Genomic DNA, 25,098 nt, shown 5'->3' with positions numbered 1-25,098 from the left:
AGCACGATGCACCAGCCGCAGCGCGCTGGCCACAGCGGCCATTGGAGGGTGAACCAATGGCAAAAGGAAGACCTTTCTCTCTCTCTCTATCTACTCTGCCTGTCAAAAAAAAAAAAAAAAAAAAAAAAAAAAAAAAAAAAAGGAAAATCATCCATGTTCTTGGGTTGGAAGAATTAATATCATGAAAACGTCCATACTACCCAAAGCAAGTTACAAATTCAATGCTATTCCCTCCCCCCCCCCCCAAAAAAAAACACACAACAAATTCAATGCTATTCCAACTAAAACATCAAGCACATTCCTCTAACACACAACAAATTCAATGCTATTCCAACTAAAACATCAAGCACATTCCTCTAAGGTCTAGAAACAAACAATGCCAAAATTCCTGGGGAAACCTAAGAGACCCCAAATAGCTAAAGCAATCTATAACAACAAAAACAAAGCCAGAGGCATCATAATATCAGACTTCAGGACATACTACAGAGCAAATATAATCAAAACAGCCTGGTACTGGCACAAAAATAGACATGTAGACCAATGAAACTGAATAAAAATCTCAGAAATTAATACACACATCTATAAGCAACTCATTTTGACGAAAGATCTAAAATCAATCCCTGGAGTAAGGACAGTCTCTTCAAAAAATGGTGCTGTGATCAGAAGCAATGTAAAGATAGGTGGCAAGCCTATTAAAGGTGGCTCTGTACGGTGATCTGCCCTCAAAGAGACCCAACAGGCCAGTCCACTGAGTGGCTTTCAATGTGGTAAGCCAGGGCTTCAGCAGAAGTCAGTTTATGAAGAGCCCTGGCAGCTCTGCCAGCCAAGAGTCGGATCACCCAGAAATGGAACTGCCTTCGAGTCAAAGGATGCCCAGGTCAGAGCCACAGATCTCGCTGGCTGCAAGCTGAAGGGTCCTTCACTCGGCCCAGCTTCCAGAGTAACCAAGGCTACTGAGGGGACAGCCAAGTAGGGACAATAACATTGCAGGCAGAACAGTAAATTTCCCGTTAAAGATGCCACCTGCCTGTACCCGGCCAGGTTTCCTCCCAGGCCAGCTAAGTAATGGAAGTCAACAGGGTGCCTTCCCAAGGAGTTTCACACTTCCCTTATGATGGTACCCCATGTGAAGAGATAGGTAGGTCTGGGCCTCAAAGACATTGGCATAAACAAAGACTTCTTGGAAAAGACCCTGTAAACAAAGGCAATGAAACAAAAAAATACACAAATGGGATTACAGCAATGTAAGAAGCTTCTGCACTGCAAAGGAAACACTCAGCAAAGAGGCAACTGACAGAATGGGAGAAAATATTTACAAACTATACAGCTTATACAGGATTAATATCCAGGATATATAAAGAGCTCAGAACAACAAAACAAAGGCTAGAGTTGTAGCCGCAGCAGGTTATTCCTCTGCCTGCAATGCCAGCAAGTCTTAGGGGTGCCAGCTTGAGAATCAGTTGCTCCATTTCCAATGTAGCTCCCTGCTAATATGCCTGGGAAAGCAGCAGAAGATGGCCCACGTCCTTGGGCCCCATACCCAGGCAGGAAACCTGGAAAAAGCTCCAGGCTCCTAGCTTCACTCTGGCCAAGCCCAGCCATTGCAGCCATTTGGGGACTGAACCAGCAAACAGAAGATCTCTCTCTCTCTCTGTCTTACTCTCTGCAACTCTGCCTTTCAAATAAGTAAATCTTTAAAAAGTAAATAATGAAATAAATAAATTATTTAAAAAACATACATGCACACACAATACTCTGTTATTAACATCCAAGCGAGGAAATATATAGGTATAAATCTATCAAAAGCATTATGAGGAAAACTAAAAAACATTGGTGAAAGTAATCAAAGAATAAATAAAATAATATTCTATGTTTACAGATAACACGATTCTATATTTTCAAGATGTCAGTTCTTCCAAACTTGATGCATAGATGCAATGGACTCCTAAGCATACTTTTAGCAAGTCAAGCAAGAGAATGGCATGGTGGTTAAAGACACTGCTTGGGATACCTACATATGAAATTACAATGCCTATTTTTGAGTCCTTGCTCCCCTCCTGCTAATGTGCTCATTATGGGATTAAATCCATGTAACAGAAGTAAAGAGTGAACCCTAAAATAAACAATAGACCTTGTGTGATAATGTCTTCAGAAGTTCACTGACCGTAACCAATGTACCACTTTTGCAGAATACCAAGAGAAAAACTGTGTGGTAGCCAGGGAGAATATGGTAATTCTGTACTTTCTAACAATTCAATTTTTGTACGGACCTTAAACTGCTCTAGGGAATAATATCTACTTTTTAAAAATGGATAAGGATCTGAATAGACATTTTCCAAACAAGAGATACAAAGGATCAATAAGCTTGAAAAGATGGTCAACAGATCAATGCAGATTTTTAAAAACTACAAACAGAGATCATTTCAAATCAAGAGGTTCACTATGTTTTTTTAAAAATGTGAAGATATTGCAATGGTGAGAATGTAAAATAGGTTTGCCACTATGGGGACACTTTGGCAGTTTCTCAAAAATTTAAACACAGAATTACCATGACTCAACAACCCAAGAGAAATGGAAAACCTTCATTCACTGAAAATCTTCTTATACAAATGTTCATAGTACCATCATTAATAATAGGATAAAAGTAGAAACAATGCAATGTCCATGAGCCAATGATTTAAGTGTGGTATACACACACAAAGGAGTATTACTCAGCACAGAAAGAATGAGGTAACTTAAGCCACATATGGATAAGCCTTGAAAATATTATACTAGGTTAAAGCAACCAGTAACAAAGGTCACATATGAAATGTTTAGGACAGGCAAGTCCATAGATATAGCAATAGATCAGTGGTTACCAGGGCTGAGAAGAACAAGGGGAGTGAATGCTTAATGGTTTGGGGATTTCCTTTTGAAGTGATGAAAATATTATGGATTCAGGCAAAAGTGCTGGATATACAAAATGTGAATATACTACAGATTACTGGATTATATACCTTTAGATGGTTAAAATCAGGAATTTATATCCTAAGAGTTTTACCTCAGTTAAAAAAACAAACAAAAGTAATGAATTTCAACCCATTCAACAACATATAAATTAAGATAAACCAAAATAGTCCTTCTGATACTCTTATCTCCATGTGCTAAAAATCAACATCTAAAACTAGCCATCAGACATGAAATAATTTTTGAGTTCTGGCCACCACAAAGGAAATGAAGGGAAAAACTCTTATACTGAACTTAACAGTTAAGTAAGATATTCATCATCTTACTCACATGTGAGCAAGCCCGAGTAAGCTGAAAAGGGAATGCAAACACATTACCCCTGTCCCTGGGTACAGTGGTGACTCACCAAGCTTCTCTGGCTCATCGGGCCCCGTGCCTGCAATACAGCTGCTTTCCAAGCCATAGGTGGGATCCACCTTCCCAGAGACTCGTGCTGCTTCTTGTACTTTTTTGACATGAGCTTCAACCAATTCCAGCGGTACTTCCTCCCGCACCCGAGAAAATTCCTCTGATACAAGAATAAAAACAGAAAAATAATCTCATTTTGAACAAATATCTACTTCAAGGTAAAAGCAACAGGAAACGGGACAAAATATTATCACCTAGGATATATAGTGACCACCTTGGGTTCTCAGTAGCTTTACTAGCAAAAAAAGAAGGCCAGACAAAATAAAGGTTAATAGTAAAGAAATTCTATGATTCTAGGCTTTTTCCCTAAATGCCATAGTATCTTCCTACATGAGCAAAAGAGGTGTCTGAATTTCTAAACAATAACCAAAATTATAGTTCAAATTTCACCTAAATCTTGGCTCTCTATAGACTGATGATCAAAGAAACAGCAAGGACTAAAGAACCATAAAACCAGGAAGAGATGCATGGTACAAGAAGGCTCTATATTAAATGACTTTCTTTGTTGGTTATATCAAATTTAAAATGCGTCACGAAATATACCATACAAATAACTTTATATCCCACCAATTCTTAAAGTCCTTAATTTAAAAATTACTGTATTTAGATTGTTTCCTTTATTATGTCTTTTATAAAACACATGTTATTTGATTGGGTCCAGTCTGATTTTTCTGATGTTTGTATAAGCAAAATCTGAGTGCAAAGATAAAAACATTTAAATTTAAGATAAAGTGAGTTTCTATCTACAAGAGAAATGGCTTAGAAAGTCCATACCCAAAGCTGCTTTTGCTGCAGCAGATGCCACACGAGGGTCCACCACAGATGCCAAAAAAGCAACAGTACTCATGACTGGATTTCCTGACTGACTGAAGGGAACAGGCTGATAGGCCAGAGGACCAAGAGAAGCATCTGAATTTTCAAGATATGGGTCTTCAATGGGAAGCCTCAAAAAGTGAAGAATGCACTCATCCTGAGTGCGACTTCCAACATGTTCCGACACTTTGTTCCAATCATCTTTATACATCTCCAGAGCCTAAAATAGAGGGGAGGGGGAAAAAAACAAAAAACAAAAAACAAAAAACAAAAAACACAACAACCAGGAGCTTTAGTATAAGGGAACAAGTAGTAATATGTAACAACATCAAAAGCCTATGACTGTGATTTAGTTTTTTCTTTCTCTTAATAATGCAAAACGTCTTTTACTAATAAAGACATAATTATAAAGAAAATTCTATGAGAGCTACAAAAAATTTAATAGAACATCTGAGATACTTAAATGATAAAAGATCAATAGGAAAACAACTATATATACAGAAGTGGAATATTTTAAATGTTTAAAATATCCATGAAAATGAAATACATAGGAATAAATATAATACACTGTTTAAAAACAATATGATGGGGCCTGTGTTATACTGTAGCAGGTTAAGCCACCATCTGAGATGCCAGCATTTCTCATCAGAGTGCTAGTTTGACTCCCAGCTGCTATGCTTTCAATCCAACTAACTGCTAATGTGCTTAGGAAAGCAGAGGATGGCCCAAGTACGCGGGAACCTGGAAGGGATTCCTGGCATCTGGTGTAGGTCTGGCTCAGTCCTGGCTGTTGGGGCCATAAAGACGTGAACCGGCAAATGGAAGATTTTCTACTGCTTTCCCAGGTCATGGCAGAGAGCTGGATCAGAAGTGGAGCAGCTGGGACTTGAACTGGCACCCATGTGGGATGCCAGCACTGCAGGCAGCAGCTTTACCGACTATGCCACAGTGCTGGCCCCAACCCTGATAACCTTCCAGGGGGTCCCAGGCCTTCCCCCAAGGAAAGCTTCCAGGAGAATTCTTTCTCCTCAGACCAAATGGGTTACCTGACCTGCTAACATGGGGCAATAAAACCTTCACAGAGGCCCTAAGGGAAGCCTCTCTACTCTGCTTGGCATCAGCAAACCTGGGGAGAAATTTACCAATTTTTACCTAACAAACCCTTGTGCTAGGACTCCCCAACCTTTGTCCTGGGGGAGGGGGGGTGCATAAACAGACTCCCTTAAAAACTGAGAGTCTCGCATGCTCAGCCCTCTGCTCTGTTGAGCCGCTGGCCTGGCCTGCCCAGGTGTATTTTCTTCATTCAACCATGCAACCTCGCTTTCGTTCTCCCTATCCCTTCTTCCACTCTGATGGATGCCCTATCCCCAATAAAACCTTCTAATTTCACAAACAATTAAAAAACAAATAAAAATTACATAGGATGATTTCCGGTATTGCTGTTCAAGGAAAAGTATGTCAAGTGCATGTGTACTACAAGAAAACCTTTGTTGCTAATTACTGTGCACTGTCTAGAGCTATGATCTCTGTAATTCAGCCAACATGAAAAAAAGAAGTCATTTTCATAACGTACAAATGTAAACAACATGGATTTTATTTCAAAGAATAGTATTTTATACTCCCTAATTGTCTAAGGGTAAAAAAAGTACATGGCCCAAGACAGCAAAGAATATGGGATAAAACCCAAGTTAACAATGGAAAACCAGCAAGTATGCACTCAAGTCTTAGTTGTCTCAAGCTCAGGGGCAATAACAAATGACCATGAAAAACACTGTAATCAGCACTACCTATGAAAGGAACGGTGATAGCCACTTTCTAAAAAAAAAAATCCCCTAAATACTGTGAAATGGAGCCAGCACCAATATTTCCTCCATTAGGGCTCCCTGACATAATCAATGCAATCTGAAAATGCTTCAGGACCGACTTAGCCTTTCATTCTATCTGAGACTAATGAGGCATTTTCAGGTAAGACATCTGAAAACTCGTTGTTTAGCATTTTAGAGATTTATTCAGGGCCGGTGTTACGGCTTATCACGTAAAGTCACCACTTGCAGTGCTGGCATCCCAAATGGGCGCCAGTTGGAATCCCAGCTGTTTCACTTAGGATCCAGCTCTGTTATGGCCTACGAAAGCACTAGAAGAGGGCCCAAGTCTTTGGGACCCTGCACCCACATCGGAGACCTGGAAGAATCTCCTGACTTCTGACTTCGGATCAGCCCAGCTCCAGCCGTTGCAGCCATCTGGGGAGTGAACCAGAGGATGCCTCTCAAATAAAAAATAAATCTCTAAAAAAGCAAAAGATTTATTGATTCATTCCACAGGCGGAGGGTGGTGTTGCTCCCCCATTCACGGAGGAACGACACAGGACCCTGTGCTGTTCTTTTGTCTGCTCGGCCCTTCCAGGGTTTGCTGCTGGTCTTTCCAGGGTTGGCTACCAACCCCTCCACTTCCGTGGAGGGGCGGCTCCCCCTGCCACTTTCCCCACTTCCACGGAGGAGCGGCACACCGCCAGCCGGCTCTCTTGGGGGCTGCTCAGATGTTATCTGGATGTTCCTGGTGCATGCCGTCTCTCTCCTCCTTTATAGTCCTCTTCCACCAATCCATGCTAAGCTACCCACACGCCGAGCACGCTGCTCTCCTCCAATCAGGAGCAGGATCAGCTCCTGCAGCTCATCAGTCAAATTGGCAAGAGGCAGCTGTGGAGAAGTTGTTTGGTCTCTCTCTCAGCGCCATATTGTGGGAGAGCAGATGCACAGAATAAGTCTTAATTCCAGTAACTTAGTCTAGTCCGAGTTGCTCCCCACAGGTCGGGGGAAAGAAGGACATAAAGAGTGGGAACTTCCACCCCTTAGCTGACTCCCTAAATGGTAACAACAACTAGACTGGTCCAGGCCAAAGTCAGGAGTCCAGAACTCCATCCAGATCTCCCACAGGGGTGGCAGAGACTCAAGTGCTGTGTGATCCTCCATTGCCTTCCCAAGTACATCAGCAGGAAGCAGAATAGCCAGGGCTCAAACTGGCTGGTTCCTCCAGAAAACAACACAACAGAAGCCAGTACACAATCCAGGTTTCCTAATGTGGGTGGCAGGAACCCAATGACTTTGGCCATCAATTTTACCTCTTAGGGTCAGCACTAGCTAGGCTGGAGTAAGTTGCCAAGTATCACAGCCAAAGACTTCAATGTGGGCCTTGAGTGTCTTAAATGGCATAGTAACTCCTAGTTCACAGGCTACATGCTTTGACGGGAGTGAACCAGCAAATGGAAGACCTCTTTCTCTGCCTTTCAAATAAATAATCTTTAAAAATAGCAATAAAAAGTTAATATAGAATCTTACATTAATCCTTCATTTTTGGAATAGATCATTTCAAACTGCATTCTTTCATTCTTAGTTATCTGACAAATTGAAACTATGCCTCCAATACTTGTAATAAGAAAATGAAGTAAACGTGATTAAAGTTATTAACTTGCAGAGTCCACACAAGAACTGTACATTAAAAGATCTCATCAACCAATATTTTTTAGAAGACTTTATTTATTTATTTGAGAGGTAGAGTAACAGTGTGAGAGGGGGATACAGGGAGAAAGGTCTTCCTTCTGTGGGTTGACTCCCCAAATGGTTGCAAAGGCCGGAGCTGTGCTGAACTGAAGCCAGGAGCCAGGAGCTTCTTCTTGGTCTCCCATGTGGGTGCAGGGGCCCAAGCACTTGGGCCATCTTCTACTACTTTCCCAGGCCGTAGCAGAGAGCTGGATTGCAAGTGGAGCAGCCAGGTCTCGAACTGGTGCCCATATGGGATGGTGGTGCTTCAGGCCAGGGTGTTAAACCCCCTGTGCCACAGCGCCAGCCCCTCAAATAGTTATTAAAAAAACAGTGGTAGACCTGGTGTTGTAGTATAATGGGTAAAGCTGCCACCTGCGATGCCAGCCTCCAATATGAGTGCCGGTTTGAGCCTCGGCTGCTGCACGTCTGATTTAGCTCTCTGCTAAGGGCCTGGAAAGGCCGTTGAAGATAGCCCAAGTGCTTGGGTCCCAGCACCCACATGGGAGATCCAGAAGAAGCTTCTGGCTTCAGTCTGGCCCAGCCCTGGCCATTGTAGCCATTTCGGGAGTGAATTAGCAGAAGAAAAACAGATTGATCTCTCTGTCTCTCCACCAGACCCTTGGTAACTGAGCCTTTGAAATAAATAAAATAAATCTTTAAAAATAAATAAATAAATATAAGTAGGGCAGGCATTTCGTGTATCAGTTAAGAAACTGCTCGGGATCCCCAGATTCCAAATTGACAAGCCCTAAATTCATATCCCAGCCTACCAAATTCTAGCTTGCTGATGATGAACATCCTGAGATGTAGTCAATGATGGCTCAAGTACTTGGGTTCCTGCCACTCTTGAGAAAGACACTGGTTGAGTTCTAGCATCCTGGATTCAACTGGAGCAGCCCCACTTGTTATGGGCATTTGTAAAATGAATCAGTGGCTGGAATCCTTTTGAGGGTCAAGTAAGATGAAAACAAAATTTTTTAAAATAAATAAATAAAAATGGATGGTCTTCTGTCTGGCATTGTGGTGCAGCAGGTTAATTAAGCAACCACCTACAACACCGGCATCCCACATGCATACTAGCTTGAGTCCTGGCTGCCCCCTCTTCCCATCAGCTCCCTGGCTAATGCAGCTGAAAAAGCAGAAGACAGCCCAAACACTTGGGCCTCTGCACCCCGTTAGAGACCTGGATGGAGTTCCAAGCACCTGGCTTCAGCCTGACCCAGCCCTGCTGATGCTGCCACATGAGAAGTAAACCAGTAGATGGAAATCTCCCTCTCTCTAACTCTGCCTTTGAAATAAATGTAATCTTTACTAAAAAATATAAAGGAAGAACAATTGGGGAAAAAAAAAGTCTCAAGAACAATGAGAAGTATTTGTAAAGCAGCCTACGTGGTATATATGTCCAAGAAAATGTTATGAAACATTAAACATTATACAAACATTAAACTGCATTGATCCATTTAACAATGGAAAATGGAAATTCGTATTTAGTTATATATCGACAGAAAATCTTTCCTCTTCTATTAGTTGCTCTGAATAGACTATATAAATAGAAGATGGTAATGGTAAACAATCCTTTGTGAAAACCTTTTATTTCTCTTTGTGTTAATGCAGACAACACCTGCTGACTCAATTATATGGATGAAAGAAATAACCAATGCAAAGATTGCACCTGCAGCAAAGAAAAGGTACTACTGTGCAAGGGTGCTGAGGTCATCTTGGATATGTTAGGGTAAACAGTACGTCACACTCATTCTTACCTCATTTTGCATGTACATCATCTTAAATAGATAAAACTTTGAGCACCAAAAAGCAAGACAAAGAATTGCTGTTTCCAACCACTTCTATACAACTAAATTTCTCCCTAGACTGCATATTTGAAAAACAGCAAGACAAAAGCATGGAATATTCCCTTACACACACAAACACTACTACTCTTTTGATTTATTCAACCATGGCAGATGCGGCTGCACAAAACAGTTTGGAAACAATACAGAGTATGTCAGAAAGAACCTGTCTACATATCACTGATACTGAATGGGCAGAAGATAGTAAGTTAAAATGGGGAAGGAACCCAACAACAGGAAGAAATAATTTTGAATTTTGGTCATGAGGCAAATAGAAATAAAGAGGTGAGAGAATTTGAAAAGTAGAAGAGGAATATAAAAAAGTAAAGGAAATAACTTAATGCACCACCAAATCTTGTAAAAAAAAAAAATACAGCAACAACTATTTGACCAACTTAAGAAATGAAACTGGGAGCTAGAGTTGTGGCACAGGAACTTAATCCACCATCTCCACAGCCAGCATTCTATATGGTGCTGATTCAGGTCCTAGCAGCTCCCTGTTAATGGCCTGGGAAAAGCAGAAAATGGCCTAAGTACTCAGGCCTCTGCACCCACATGGAGACCAGGATGAAACTCCTGTCTTACTCCTGGCCCAGTCCTAACCATTGCAGCAATGTAGGGAGTGAACGAGCGGATATAAAATCTCTCTCTGCCTTGACCTCTCCAAGTCTTTTAAATAAGCAAATAAGGCTGGCGCCTTGGCTCACTTAGCTAATCCTCTGCCTGCAGCGCCGGCACCCCAGGTTCTAGTCCCAGTTGGGGCACTGGGTACTAGTCCCGGTTGATCCTTTTTCAGTCTCTGCTGTGGCCTGGAAAAGCAGTGGAGGATGGCCCAAGTGCTTGGGTCCCTGCACCCGCATGGGAGACCGGGAGGAAGCACCTGGCTCCTGCTTCGGATCGGGGTAGCGCCAGCCGTAGCAGCCATTAGGGGAATGAACCAACAGAAGGAAGACCTTTCTCTCTGTCTCTCTCTCTTTCTATAACTCTACCTATCAAATATAAATAAATAAATAAATGTTTTTAAGAAAAAAGAGACCAAATTGAAGCAGTACAGAAACAAAAATGTCAACAGGCTCACAGAATTTCAAAGTGTGGTCTGGTGACCCAATAAGCACCAGGCTCTTTTAGGAAGAGTACAGGTCGAAGCCGGCGCCGTGGCTCAATAGGCTAATCCTCCACCTTGCGGCGCCGGCACACCGGGTTCTAGTCCCGGTTGGGGCGCCGGATTCTGTCCCGGTTGCCCCTCTTCCAGGCCAGCTCTCTGCTATGGCCAGGGAGTGCAGTGGAGGATGGCCCAGGTGCTTGGGCCCTGCACCCCATGGGAGACCAGGAAAAGCACCTGGCTCCTGGCTCCTGCCAGGATCAGTGCGGTGCGCCGGCTGCAGCGGCGGCCATTGGAGGGTGAACCAACGGCAAAGGAAGACCTTTCTCTCTGTCTCTCTCTCTCACTGTCCACTCTGCCTGTCAAAAAAAAAAAAAAAAAAAAGGAAGAGTACAGGTCAATGTTCTTAATTACAGTGACATATTACTGGTTTTTTTTTTTTATTACGTTGATATTTGCAGTGATAGTCAAAAGCAGTGATCAGGGCCGGTGCTGTGGCACAGCAGATTGGGCCATAGCCTGCAGCATGGGCATTCCATATGGGTGCTGGTTCAAGTCCCTGCTGCTCCATTTCTGATCCAGCTCTCTTATATTGCACCTGTGAAGGCAGCAGAGGATGGTCTAAGTGCCTGGGCCCCTATACCCACGAAGGAAACCCAGAAGAAACTCCAAGCTGGTCATTGCAGCTATTTGAAGAGTGAAGCAGCAGATGGAAGAACTAAATGTCAAATATTAAAACACAATGGGGGCCAGCGCCACGGCTCAATAGGCTAATCCTCCACCTAGTGGCGCCAGCACACCGGGTTCTAGTCCCGGTCGGGGCGCCGGATTCTGTCCCGGTTGCCCCTCTTCCAGGCCAGCTCCCTGCTGTGGCCAGGGAGTGCAGTGGAGGATGGCCCAAGTCCTTGGGCCCTGCACCCCCTGGGAGACCAGGAGAAGCACCTGGCTCCTGGCTTTAGATCAGTGCAGTGCGCCGGCCGCAGTGTGCCGGCCATTGGAGGGTGAACCAACGGCAAAGGAAGACCTTTCTCTCTGTCTCTCTCTCTGTCTCACTGTCCACTCTGGCTGTCAAAAGAAAAACAAAAACAAAAAACACAATGGATGGGAGCTGGCACCGTGGCTCTCACTTGGCTAATCCTCCACCTGCGGTACTGACATCCCATATGGGCACCGGGTTCTAGTCCCGCTTGCTCTTCTTCTAGTCCAGCTCTCTGCTGTGGCCTGGGAGGGCAGTGAAGGATGGCCCAAGACCTTGGGCCCCTGCACACACATGGGAGACCAGGAAGAAGCACGTGACTCCTGGCTTCGGACCGGTCTATAACTCTATCTGTCAAATTTTAAAAAACAAAAACAAAAATCACAATGGATGGGACCGGCTCTGTGCCACAGTAGATTAAGCCTCTATCTGTGGTGCTGGCATCACACATGGGTACCGGTTGAGTCCTGGCTACTCCACTTCCAATCCAGCTCTCTGTTAACGGTGTGGGAAAGCAGTAAAGATGGCCCATGTCCTGGGGCCCCTGCAACCATGTGGGAGACCTGGAAGAAGCTCCTGGCTCCAGATTGGCCCAGCTCCAATTGCTGCAGCAATCTGGAGAGTGAACTGGTTGGTAGATGGAAGATCTTTGTCTCTCCCTTTCTAATTCTGTCTCTCAAATAGGTAAGCCTTAAAAAGAAAAAAAAAGAAAAAAAAAAAAAAACCACCCACAATGGTTACCTAAAGGAAAGCATTTGAGTTGTAGGTTCAACTACAGACTTTCTTAAAATGAATAAAGAGGGGCCCGTGCTGTGGCATAGCGGGTAAAGTTGTCACACGCAGTGCTGACATTCTGTATGGTCGCCAGTTCAGGTCCCAGATGTTAGACTTCTGATCCAGCTCTCTGCTATGGCCTGGAAAACTGCAGAAGATAGCCCAAGCACTGAAGAATTACCTGGCCCCTGGCTTTAGATCAGTGCACCTCCAGACACAGCAGCCATTTGGGAAGTAAACTAGCAGATGGAAGATATCTCACTCTCTGCCTCTCTGTAAATCTGCCTTTCAAATAAATAAATAAATCTTTACATAAATAAGTAAATAAACACCAAAGAGATAATTTAGGGGTTGGGCTCTGTGGTGCAGTGGCCTGAAGTGCCTGCATCCCATATGGGCACCCGTTTGAGACTCAGTTGCACCACTTCTGATCCAGCTCTGCTGTGTGTGGCCAGGGAGAGCAGTGGCCTGGGAGAGCCCAGGTTCGTGGACCCCTGCACCTGCATGGGAGACCAGGAAGAAGCTCCTGACTCCTGGCTTTGGATCAGCTTAGCTCCAGATTAAATGCTTAAATTGTTTAAAATGCTAGTTAGAGAATCTTAGCCCATATTCCAAACCTGAGTGGCGAGGCTTCATCATTAAGTCCACTTACCTCCAACAGTAGCAATGTCTCCTGTTCTGTCCACTCTCTTCCAGCACTAGCACCTTTACTCTAAACAAACAGAATTATCAATCATTAGCTCAGTTTTAAAGACTGGATATGGACAGAGCTCAGCAGAATTCCTTTTTATAAAGTAGTCTTCCGGGGACAACTCTATGTAAACCACCAATTCAAGGCCCTAAACAACATGATTAAGAGAATTAAGGAACCCGAAAACAATGGCTTGTTTCAGAGATTTTTTCCTGTCAAGAAAGAAATGAACTTTGGATCTGTTATTTCTATTATTTTGGTATCCAAAATGTCTTCTTCAAGCACAGTGTTTAACGCATACCTTGAGTCAGTGATATAAACATAATGCATAAATTGGTCTAACTCAAGGAAAGTGCTTCTTTTGATATTCAAGCACAAGACATATTACATGTATAAAACAGCCTAACAGGATCTTGTTTCCAATTCGAGAGACCCACATTAACCAATTTTTAACAAATCTCAAAATAATCACGAAGTGATTCCCGAAATGCCAAATATCTTTCTTCCACATAATACCCCTACTGTTTATATGAGCATGGAGATTATCAAAAAGCTGAGTTTGAACTGTGTAAAAATTAAAATTTAACAACTGATTCATACCTCCTGATTTCTAGGCTCTCCTCCTCTCAGATAGAGGACTGGATTTGTGGTGTGTCTGGTAATATTCTATAGCTGAGAATGTTACTCATTCAAAATCTACCTTCTGAGGCCAGCACTACCATGTAGTAGGTTAACCCACCCCGTGTCGTTGAAATTTAAATCCTGGGGGCCTGTGCTGTGGTGTGGCAGGTAAAACCACTGCATGCAGTGCCAGCATCCCATATGGGCACTGGTTCAAGTCCCAGCTACTCCACTTCTGATCCAGCTCTCTGTTATGCCCTAGGAAAGCAGTGGAAGATGGACCAAGTCCTTGGGCCCCTGCACCTACGTCGGAGACCTGGAAGAAGCTCCTGGCTCCAGGCTTCAGAATGGCACAACTCTGGCATTGCAGTCATCTGGGGAGTGAACTAGTGGATGGAAGACCTCTCTGCCTCTCTGTTAACTCTGCCTTTCGAATAAATACATAAATAGGTAAACCTTAAAAAAATGTAAATCTAAGCACAGAACAAATGTCTTAAAATAGAGTTCGTGAGAGAAAAAAAAATACCTGTGATTTATAATATATTGCTCTGATCTCTTTGAGAATTACTTTAAGACAACCAAAGGTTCTATTAACAAACAGAATCATAGGTGGCCAGGAATTAGATTTGGGGCCTAGGAGGAACAAAGCTTATTATCATTTCATCTCAATTCTGAAGAATTCAAACTTGAGCAAAAACAGGGAAGATTTGTAGTAGGTCCTAAGCAACCTTTTCCTCACTTCATAAGCACAAGGTATAGGAAGAATATTCTCTAATTCCACTAGCTTGTAACTGTCTCATTAGAGCACATGAAATAAATATTTTGCTTGGGTTCTTCATGATTAAAAGAAACTCCATTGGCCGGCACCCCGGCTCACTAGGCTAATCCTCCGCCTTGCGGCGGCACACCAGGTTCTAGTCCCGGTCGGGGCGCCGGTTCTGTCCCGGTTGCCCCTCTTCCAGGCCAGCTCTCTGCTGTGGCCAGGGAGTGCAGTGGAGGACGGGCCAAGTGCTCGGGCCCTGCACCCCATGGGAGACCAGGAGAAGTACCTGGCTCCTGCCATCGGATCAGCGTGGTGTGCCGGCTGCAGCGCGCCAGCGGCAGCGGCCATTGGAGGGTGAACCAACGGCAAAGGAAGACCTTTCTCTTTGTCTCTCTCTCTCACTGTCCACTCTGCCTGTCAAAAAATAAAATAAAAAATAAAAAAACTCTGTTAATAAACACAAAAAATTCTATTTATTGAAATATCCTACAGAGACATAACAAAATAGACAAGATTTAGTGAGAAGTTTGACAGTGTAATTTACATGAGGGGCCTAGACAAAGTTCATGGAAAGTACATTATTATGCAAAAACTACACATAACTTTCGAAATTTTTTCTACCAAAAATAAATGTCAATAAATTCCATTTTCTCATAAACTTTTTTTTAAAGATTAATTTACTTATTTGAAATAAAGAGACTCACAGGGTGGGTGCTCTTTACAACATGGGTAGAAAATGTCTTACTTTTCTCTTTCACTAACGAATAGTATCTTCTGCCATCTCTTCTACATCACACTGGCTATAGGTTTATCAAACTTACTGATGTTTAAAACAATCATCTCTTACTCCATTAATTTTCTCCACTACTTTTCTGTTTGTTTCTGCTTTCTATGTTGAAATCAGCAAGCTTAACTTATTTCACACATATGAAATAATTTTTTTTAACAGGCAGAATTAGACAGCGAGAGAGACAGAGAGAAAGGTCTTCCTTCTGTTGTTTCACCCCCCCAAATGGCCTCCACAGCCGGCCCACTGCGCCAACCTGAAGCCAGGAGCCAGGTGCTTCCTCCTGGTCTCCCATGCGGGTGCAGGGCCCAAGGATTTGGGCCATCCTCCACTGCCTTCCCGGGCCACAGCAGAGAGCTGGACTGGAAGAGGAGCAACCGGGACAGAACCCGACCCCAACCGGGACTAGAACCTGGGATGCCAGCGCCTCAGCTGGAGGATTAGCCTAGTGAGCCACGGCGCCGGCCTGAAATCACTTTTTACATATTGTTTTTATCAAGCCTGGTACTGTGGCATAGCAGGTAAAGCCATTGCCTATGGTGCCAGCATCCAATATGTTCAAATCCCGTCTGCTCTTCTTCCGATCCAGCTGCCTGCTATGGCCTGGAAAAGCAGCAGAAGACAACCCAAGTGCTTGGGCCCATGAACCCATGTGGGAAACCTAAAAGAAGCTCCTGGCTGCTGGATTCAGACTGGTCAAGGTCTGGCCATTGCAGCCAATTGGGGAGTGAATCAGTGCTGGAAGAGCTGTCTTTCTGTCTCTCCCTCTTTCAGTCTGTAACTCTGCCTATGAAATATATAAATCTTTTAAAAAACTTTTTATCTCTATTATTTCCTCATTAGATACCTTAAAATAATTGAAATATTGACTTACAATATTTATTTCTAATTTCTAACACTGAACCTTCAAGTAATATTTCAGCCCTACAGTAAATCACAAGAACTGTAATACAGAACACACATATTGCCATGTCCTATTGCTGTCTTTTGTGCTAAGGCTGGTCTTAAACATCTGTTCACTAGATACATAGTCAAGCCAAAGCCAGGAGCCCAGAACTCAATCCAGGTCTCCACATGGATGGCAGGAACCCAAGCAATGGAACCATCATCAGTTGCCTACCAGGGTGTGCATTAACAGGAAGCTGGATTGCAAGTGAAGAAGCCAGGATTCTAACAATGCACTGATCCAGGATGTGTCTTAACTGCTGTACCTAATTACCACTCCAAAAATGTCTCTTAAACTAATTCACATGTCTTTATCTTATGTAGATCTAGTCAGCTACCAAAATGCTCTGTTAGATTAGTTTCTTTGAATTTGTATTTTTTCATGTTTCTAAATAATACAAATTTTATAACAATACAACTCAATTTAATTTCCTTCTGCCTTTTTGTGATTTTTGTAGTCCCAACAATATTATTGTTTAAATAGTATCTATTACTCAGTACTTAACTGCATATACACCCTCTGCTGTGTTCCTTATTCCTCTGTGGAGTCATTTGGTCCCATTTACATTCACAACCTTCATTAATTTTGAAGAATTTGCTTTCATTTTATTACTATATGTCCTACTGCTAAGTTCTCCATTTTTTGAGTCTTCAAACATCTTTATTGCACCTAGAATAAAGAAGTCCAAGTACAGCTTTTCTTTCCATCACTATAAAATATTACTCCTTTTTTCCTCTGACCTATATTACTTACATTTATAAAAAGTCAGCCATTGGGACCCAGCACTGTGGTATAGCAGGTAAAGCCACCACTTGCAATGCCATCATCTCAAACGAATGAAAATTCATATCCTGGCTGTTCTACTTCCAATCAATCTCCCTGCTAGTAGCCTGAAAAAGCAGTGGGAAATGGCTCAAGTGCTTGGGCCCTTGTCCCCAACGTGGGAAACCTGGATGAAGCTTCCTCCTGAACTAGTGGATGGAAGATGTGTGTTGTTCATGTTTATGTGTGTGTCTATTCCTCCCTATAACTCTGTAACTCTTTCAAATAAATAAGTCAATCTTCAGAAAGGAAGGGAGGAGCCATCAGCATCACTATTATTTCTTTGACTATTTTGTATCCTCCTACCCTACAATGTCATTGACTGTCTTTAAGGTGTTAGTTTTTAACACATTAAGTGTAATATAGCTACATGTGGTTTATTCCATAATCAAATTTGAATCTGTTCTCTTTTTCTTAGAGTTGGTATGTTTTCATTAGTTCTGGAAGTTATTTGGCCATAATATCTTCAAACATTCTATACTTTCTGTTCTATTTCTATTCTATTGTTTGTCTTTCCATGACTCTACTGGTCAGGATTAATTCTTTTCACTGTATCTCAAATGTCTCTTGCACTCTGTTCTCTATGTTCTGGTGTCTTTATACTGCTTTCAAACTTCTTTTTTTATTGGTGTCTCTTTGAGTTCAAACTTTTCTACTGTGTCCAGTCTGCTGTTACCAAGGAGATTACTCTACATCTACTTTTCAATTCCAGAATAATCATGATTCTTTTTATACATTGCCATACTCTGTTGACTTTCCCAAATATATTATTCATAGCTATTTTAAAATAACTATTTGCTGACCATACGTAAGAAAATTCAGATACAGAATTATTGTCTTAGGAACTGCCAGCAGATCTGAGTAGAAAGCTCATTTCTTCTTACCATAGAAAGTAAACAGGGAGTCAAGCATTGTGGCACAGCAGATTAAAGTGCAGCAGGTTAAGCCACCCCTTGCAACACTGGCTTCCCACACCTGACTGCTGATTTGAATTCTGGCTGCTCAACTTCCACACCCACTCTGTACTAAAGCACCTGGGAAAGAAATAGAAGATGGCCCAAGTACTTGGTCCCCAGCTACATATATGGGACACCAAGATGGAAGTTTCAGGCTCCTGGCTTGAGCCTGACACACTCCGGGCCATTTGGGGAGTTAACTAGCAAACCAATACCTCATTCTGGTGTGTGTGCTTCCTCTTTCTTTCTTCCTGTCACTACCCTTCAAAAAACTAAATCTTCAAAACAGAGACAGAGAGTAAATTACTTCCTGAGGAAAATGAAGCATCTTAGAAAAGCAATGACATTCTAGACCAGAAGCCATGTGCTGCATTCAGAAAAATTTCCTAGGGCTGGTGCTATGGCATAGCAGGTAAAGCTGCCGCCAGCAGTGCCAGCATTCCATATGGGCACCGGTTCAAGACCCAGCTGCTCCACTTTGAATCCAGCTCTCTGCTATAGCCGGTGAAATCAACAGAAGATGGCCCAAGTCCTTGGGTTCCTGCACCCACTTGGGAGACTCAGAATAAACAATAGGCTCTTGGCTTTGGATCAGTCCAGCTTCAGCCAATGTGGCCACTTGGGTAGAGAACCAGTGGAAGGAAGCATTTTCTCTCTGCCTCTGACTCTCTGTAACTCTGCCTTTCAAATAAATAAATATTTTTTTAAAGAAGTATTTGATTTATTTGAAAGGGTTACAGAGAGAGGTAGTGACAGAGAGAAAGGTCTTCGATCTGCTGGTTCACTCCCCAGATGGCTCCAACAGCCGGAGCTGCACCAATCTAAAGCCAGAAGCCAGGAGCTTCTTCCAGGCACCCACGTGGGTGCAGGGGCCCAAGGGCTAGGGCCATCTTCCACTGCTTTCCCAGGCCACAGCAGAGAGCTGGATCGAAGTGGAGTAGCCAGTACTAGAACCGGCACCCACGTGGGATGCCAGTGCTTCAGGCCAGGGCAATAACCTGCTGCACCACAGCGCTGGCCCCAAAATAAATATATCTTTAAAAAAAATTGTCCTTACCTTTGCTAATGTTTTCTTGGAGTAAATATCAGTGCGAAGGCCAAAGTTCTGCAAATCAATTGGTTTTTCTTTGTTTTTCTCAGGAAAATTTAACATCTGCTGAGCCGCAGGGACCTATGAATAAGAAAAATGATAAATGGTTGTATTAACCTCCTAAAAGTCAAGGGGATTTAAGTTGTTAAAATGTTGTTTAATATTAGCAATTAAACCACTCTTGGTAGATTTGCTACAAAACAAACAGCCGCCAAGAAAACCACAAATACCCACAAATGCACACTAAACTTCTTTAATCACAGAGACAACAGGAAACAATACATTTTCTTTAGTATGATCTTTCATAGGCTAGCACTGTGGCACAGTGGGTTAGGGCCACAGTCTGAAGTGCCAGCATCCTACCAGTTCGAGTTCTAGCCCTCCCAATTCTGATCCAGATCCCTCTTAATGTGAGAAAGCAATAGAGGGTGACCCAAGTCCTTAGGCCCCTGCACCCATGTGAGAGACCTGAAGAAGCTCCTGGCCTTGGCTGTGGTGATCATCTGGAAAGTGAACTAGTGGATGGATGCTCTTTCTCTCTGTATCCCTCTAACTCTGCCTTTATTTTAAATATATAAAGAAATCTTTTTTTCTTAAAATATTTATTTATTTTTCTTGAAAGGAGAGTTACAGAGAGGCAGAGATAGATCTTCCATCCGTTGGTTCACTACCCAGATGCCTGCAACAGCTGGAGCTGCACCGATCCAAAGCCAGGGGCTAAGAGTGTCTTCCAGGTCTCCCACATGAGTGCAGGGGTCCAAATACTTCGGACACTTTTATTGCTCTCCCAAGCCACAGCAGAAAGCTTGATGTGAAGTGGAGCAGCTGGGACTCGAACCGGCACCCATGTGGGATGCCAGCACTGCGGGTGGCAGCCTCACCTGCTACACCACAGCAACAGCCCCAAATAAATCAATCTTAAAAAAAAAATCTTTTATTTCAAATTGAAGGTAAAACTGTAGCTTAGCTTCCAATGTAAGGCTACATACAACTTGTTTGGTATAATAATCTGTGCAATTGTGCATCTACTGATAAGTACTTTCCAAATCTTTGGTCTAGATATGAAGATTTTTATAATCCATATTTCGAAGTCCTAGACTGAAGACAAGATATTTTTGTTATCTGCTTGCTTATCCATGTCTGATAACAGAAGGGTAAAGAAGTTATGGGGATTAAAGTAAGTCAGTAATGTGACAGGCTAAGGCATAGTTTTGGGCCTCATGAGGCAGTATTGTGAACATATTCTAATGGACAATAGGAAAAAAACCCACATGCAAACAAAAGCTATCAGCTAAGAAAAACACACTATGACTTAACCATGATTATTTCTGAACATGAATGCTGTGAACTGCTATCTGTTAAGTCGGGACCAAAGGAATTTACCTGAGGTGAACGAAGATGCAGAGGCACAAGCCCAGAGGGGGTGTCAGCTAATACATTGAAATGAGGGGTGGGAGGAGGCCCCATTGCCATGGGTCGGCTTTCTGGATCAACTTGGTAATTAACGAGTCCCCACTGCTCTAAAAAGGCATGAACCCTAAAGAAAGAAAATCTCTGACAGTTACAATTTAGAGAATCAACCTTATCTTCTCTATAACCATCACTAAGATCATCATAAAAAAAGTTAAAATGCATTCTGCAGATTGTGAACCACCACCAAGTACTTGACAAATCTGGTTTGTTACATGATGAACAATTTCTACGTATCTCAAATAATGTTGGGAATACAACAGCTGTAAACATAGTACACAGTCTAATATTTTTATTCACAGTAATAAAGAGAAAATATGCTCATTTAGGTCATTAGTGAAAAAAATTAACACCTAATAGTCACAGAAATTCACATTATGGATGTTGTCTTAGGCAGATTTACAGGACAGAGCTTATCTATTGCCCACTCAACCCTCTCAGCTCCTTGTCATTTTACAACTTGACTGTAAAACTGAAGATGTAAACTGCACAATCTGGGAAACTGAGACACAATAACCTGCTGCTTCTGACAACAGCATCCACTACAGAGTGCTCACTGGTGTGAGTACTGGCTGTTCAGCTTCTGATCCAGCTTCCTGCTAACGTGCAAAGAAGACAGCGAATGATGGCCCCATTATTTGAGACCTACCCACCAATGGGGAGATCTGAATGGAGTTCTAACTCCTTACTTCAGCCTGGGTCAGCCCCAGCAGTTGGGGCCATCTGGAGAGTGAACGAGCAGATATAAAATCTGGCTCTTCTGTCACACTGCCTTTAAAATAAACAAAACAGAACTTTTAAAAAAAGAAAAGCATACACACACACACACACACACACACACGATTTAGGTAGTTCATTAATCAAGAAAATATCCAGTTTTATGAAACATTAACAGCAATGAATAAGTAACTACCTGTAGTGACCAGTCTGAAAAAAAGCCAGAATTATACCTCATCACAGCACACACATCTCCAGTCAAGTTCCTCCGACAAGCAGTGCTGGTTAAATACTCTTGGGGATTTAGGCGGTATGTGTCGATCATAAAATTTCGATATGCCAAGTAGCTAAAAAGCAAGGGCACAATTTATAAGATGGAAATAAAAATCCAACAAACAACAGGGATAATGTATTGAGTATTCACAGTTAGAAATGAAATAAAAATCTCTAATAAGCAAAGCAACTATTTACTAATATTTAACAGATATCCGACATTAGCATGAGGTTATGTAAGTACAAACTTGGTCATGAAGCTGAAAAGGTAAATTCATTGTTGCCTGCAAAATTTACAACTAGCATATAATTCATTTACTGTGTGCCACTGTTCTAAGCAAAGCCCATGCAACAGCTCAATAAAGCCCCACGGCCGGCGCCACAGCTCAATAGGCCAATCCTCCGCCTGCAGCGCCGGCACACCAGGTTCTAGTCCCGGTTGGGGCGCCAGTTCTGTCCAGGTTGCCCCTCTTCCAGGCCAGCTCTCTGCTATGGTCTAGGAGTGCAGTGGAGGATGGCCCAAGTCCTTGGGCCCTGCACCCGCATGGGAGACCAGGAGAAGCACCTGGCTCCTGGCTTTGAGCTTTGGATCAGCGTGATGCGCTGGCTGCAGCGTGCCGGCCGCAGCGGCCATTGGAGGGTGAACCAACGGTAAAGGAAGACCTTTCTCTCTGTCTCTCTCTCTCTCACTGTCCACTCTGCCTGTCAAAAAATAAAATAAAATATAAAGCCCCACAATCTATTAGGTGGCGTTTATTTCCTTCCCATTTATGGATGAGAAACTAAACCAGAGTGGTTAAAAGAGTTGTTCTAGATCACAGCGTTGGTATGTGGCGCAGCAAGACTGGAACACAGGCAATGTGTATGCTTTTAACCTCTGCTGCAGCTCATTCTACAGCTCCCTAGAACCACATGAAGCTCTCCCTCTGGCAATGACTTTTCATGGTATATATTCTCCTAGCAGTTCAGGCAGACCCCAGCTAGCTAACAAGGATAATCCATGAGCCATACACAAAAGTGAAACGAATAGACACCAAAAAGGGGAGAAAAACTGAGTCAGCAGATTCTACAATGTGCCCAAACATTTTCACCACAAAATATTTTAAAAACAAAAGTAAAAGGATCTTGGGCTATAGCAGAAGTTCTTAGCATCAAGTAAACGAAAGTATGGAAACTTGAAATCACTTTCATAACAGTAAAAAAAAAAAAAAAAAAAAAAAAAAAAAACAAAACACTGTTCACCAAGACTCTGGAATACACACAAGTGGGTGTGTATGAATGTGGGTGTGTATGAATGGGTGTGTGAATGGTGGAAGCAAGGTGAAATTAGAAAGCCATAGGGGTTAACCTGCTAAACTGTGCTTTTAAATAGCAGGTAACCAAAAACCTTAGGTATTTAGAAATGCTAGGAATAGACAACATAACTAGAAAACTATCAGGACTGCTTAAGCCAACTGTGTGATTCCAGTTTGAAGTCAATCCTTAACATTTTCTGATGGGAATTCTGGGAATTCTGAAATTTATCTTTGACATCTAACCTGAAAATTGCAAAGTACCACAGATATGCTACCATTAGATAATATTTGCTTGGTATTCAATTTTCTGTGTCATACCACAATATTTCATGTGTAAAATTACAGAAGTCACATTTTCCTTACTTTGAGCATGGGACATCTATCCGTGCATTCACATATATACAAAAACAGGCAATATGAAGGGTATTTATAGTATGACAGGGATGGACTCATTTTAGGGCAAAAGATTTACAAATATATATATATACTGAGAGGTCACCAAAAAGATAAAAATCCTTTCAGACAAACCTCTAACTTCTAAGAAAATTTTTTCTGTTTCCAATAAAAAAGCATATGTAGTTAAGTTCATGTAGCTATTGTGTAAGTTAAATCACATTCATTTAATTGAGAGTCATTCATCAGGTTGGTAACATAATGATTTCATTTTCTCATGGATTATTATGGATAAATACAAACAATCCATAACACATATGCACACATAAGGTGAGAGCTGTTAGGAGAAACCTGAATTCATTTCAGTAAATATCCACTAGAAAATTTAATTTAACTCCATGAGCTCATATACATATAATTCAAGATTGAAGCAAAACACACACACACACGATACAGCTTCCACTAAAGCAAAGAATTCTGAAAAATGAGACATGAACATAGTTCTTAGTGCAATATTTGTAAGCTTCCAAAAACCAGCAGCAATAAAATCATTAGAGTACACTTTCAGAACCTTTGCCACGCACACCCAAATCAGCAAGTTTTCTAAAACACTGGCCTCACATTTCTGGTGTCTTGGATTTGTTCTTTCCATTGAAAAACTCAGGAAGGGCACGCCGCTCAATCACATGAATACTGAAAGAGATGAAAAACATCAGTGTCTTCTTCAGGAGAAAACAAAATTTTAGAATATGAACTAATTTTTCAATTTTCGGAATAAACTCATAAATCCAAAACCTGAAAACAGCTTGACAGACTTAGCTTACACAACTTCCTGTTTACTGACAGCTACACTAGCTTTCCCTTTCTCTCTCCCAATGCTTTTGTTTTAAGAGCACTTAAAAGTTTTTTTTTGTTTGTTTGTTTTTTTTAGGATTTGTTTATTTACTTGAAAGGCAGAGTTTCCAGAGAACCAGAGCCAGAGCCAGAGAGAGAAAGAGAGAGAGAGGTCCTCCATCTGTTGGTTCACTCCCCAAATGACTACAACAGGAGGACCTAGACCAATCCAAAGCCAGGAGCCAGGAGCTTCCTCTGGGTCGCCCACACCGGTGCAGGAGCTCAAGGAATTGGTCCATCTTCCACTGCTTTCCCAGGCCATAGCAGAGAGCTGGATTGGAAATGGAGCAGCTAGGACTCAAGCTGGCACCCATATGGGATGCAAACAAGGCAGGCAGCAGCTTTACCCGCTACACCACAGTGCTGGCCCCCATTCCCAACACTAATTGCAGTTTTCCTAATCTCATCAGCAAGCTCAAAAATTTCTATCAGGGCCAGCGCTGTGGCGCAGTGGGTTAAAGCCCTGCCCTGAAGCACTGGCATCCCAAACGGGCACCGGTTCAAGACCTATCTGCTCCACTTCCATCCAGCTCTCTGCTATGTCCTGGTAAAGCAGTAGAAGATGGCCCAAGTCCTTGGGCCCCTGCACCAGCATGGGAGACCCAGAAGAAGCTCCAGACTCCTGGCCTTGGTTCAGTGCAGCTCTGACTGTTGCAGCCAACTGGGGAGTGAGCCATCGGATGGAAGACCCCTCTCTCTCTCTCTCTCTCTCTGCCTCTCCTTCTCTCTCTGTGTAACTCTGCCATACAAATAAATAAATAAATCTTAAAAAAAAATTCTATCATCATGTTGAAAGCTGCATACTTTATTGCTGTCTTGTCATAACAAATTGTGACTAACATGAGACAAGATACAATAAGTTCTTTGGAAATTGGCTGACATAAAAAATCAGAATAATCAATAAGGCAAAAAAGT

The 25,098-nt window shown here is 42.3% G+C and overlaps 1 protein-coding gene across 1 annotated transcript in view; it reads right to left on the bottom strand.

Moving 5' to 3' along the window:
• SMARCC1 (SWI/SNF related BAF chromatin remodeling complex subunit C1) overlaps positions 1–25,098 on the bottom strand; it is a 166,420-nt gene that overhangs the window by 67,606 nt on the left and 73,716 nt on the right. The window contains exons 15-21 of the mRNA XM_051852494.2: positions 23,911–23,982; positions 21,562–21,675; positions 20,525–20,678; positions 19,109–19,222; positions 13,118–13,177; positions 4,189–4,447; positions 3,353–3,514 (exon numbers count right to left, since the gene is read on the bottom strand). Coding sequence (XP_051708454.1) covers positions 3,353–3,514; positions 4,189–4,447; positions 13,118–13,177; positions 19,109–19,222; positions 20,525–20,678; positions 21,562–21,675; positions 23,911–23,982 — 935 coding nt within the window. The remainder of the gene's footprint in view (positions 1–3,352; positions 3,515–4,188; positions 4,448–13,117; positions 13,178–19,108; positions 19,223–20,524; positions 20,679–21,561; positions 21,676–23,910; positions 23,983–25,098) is intronic.

Source organism: Oryctolagus cuniculus, chromosome 10 (assembly GCF_964237555.1).
Source record: "Oryctolagus cuniculus chromosome 10, mOryCun1.1, whole genome shotgun sequence".
NCBI lineage: Eukaryota > Metazoa > Chordata > Mammalia > Lagomorpha > Leporidae > Oryctolagus > Oryctolagus cuniculus.
This window is presented reverse-complemented; position numbering and strand designations above follow the sequence as displayed.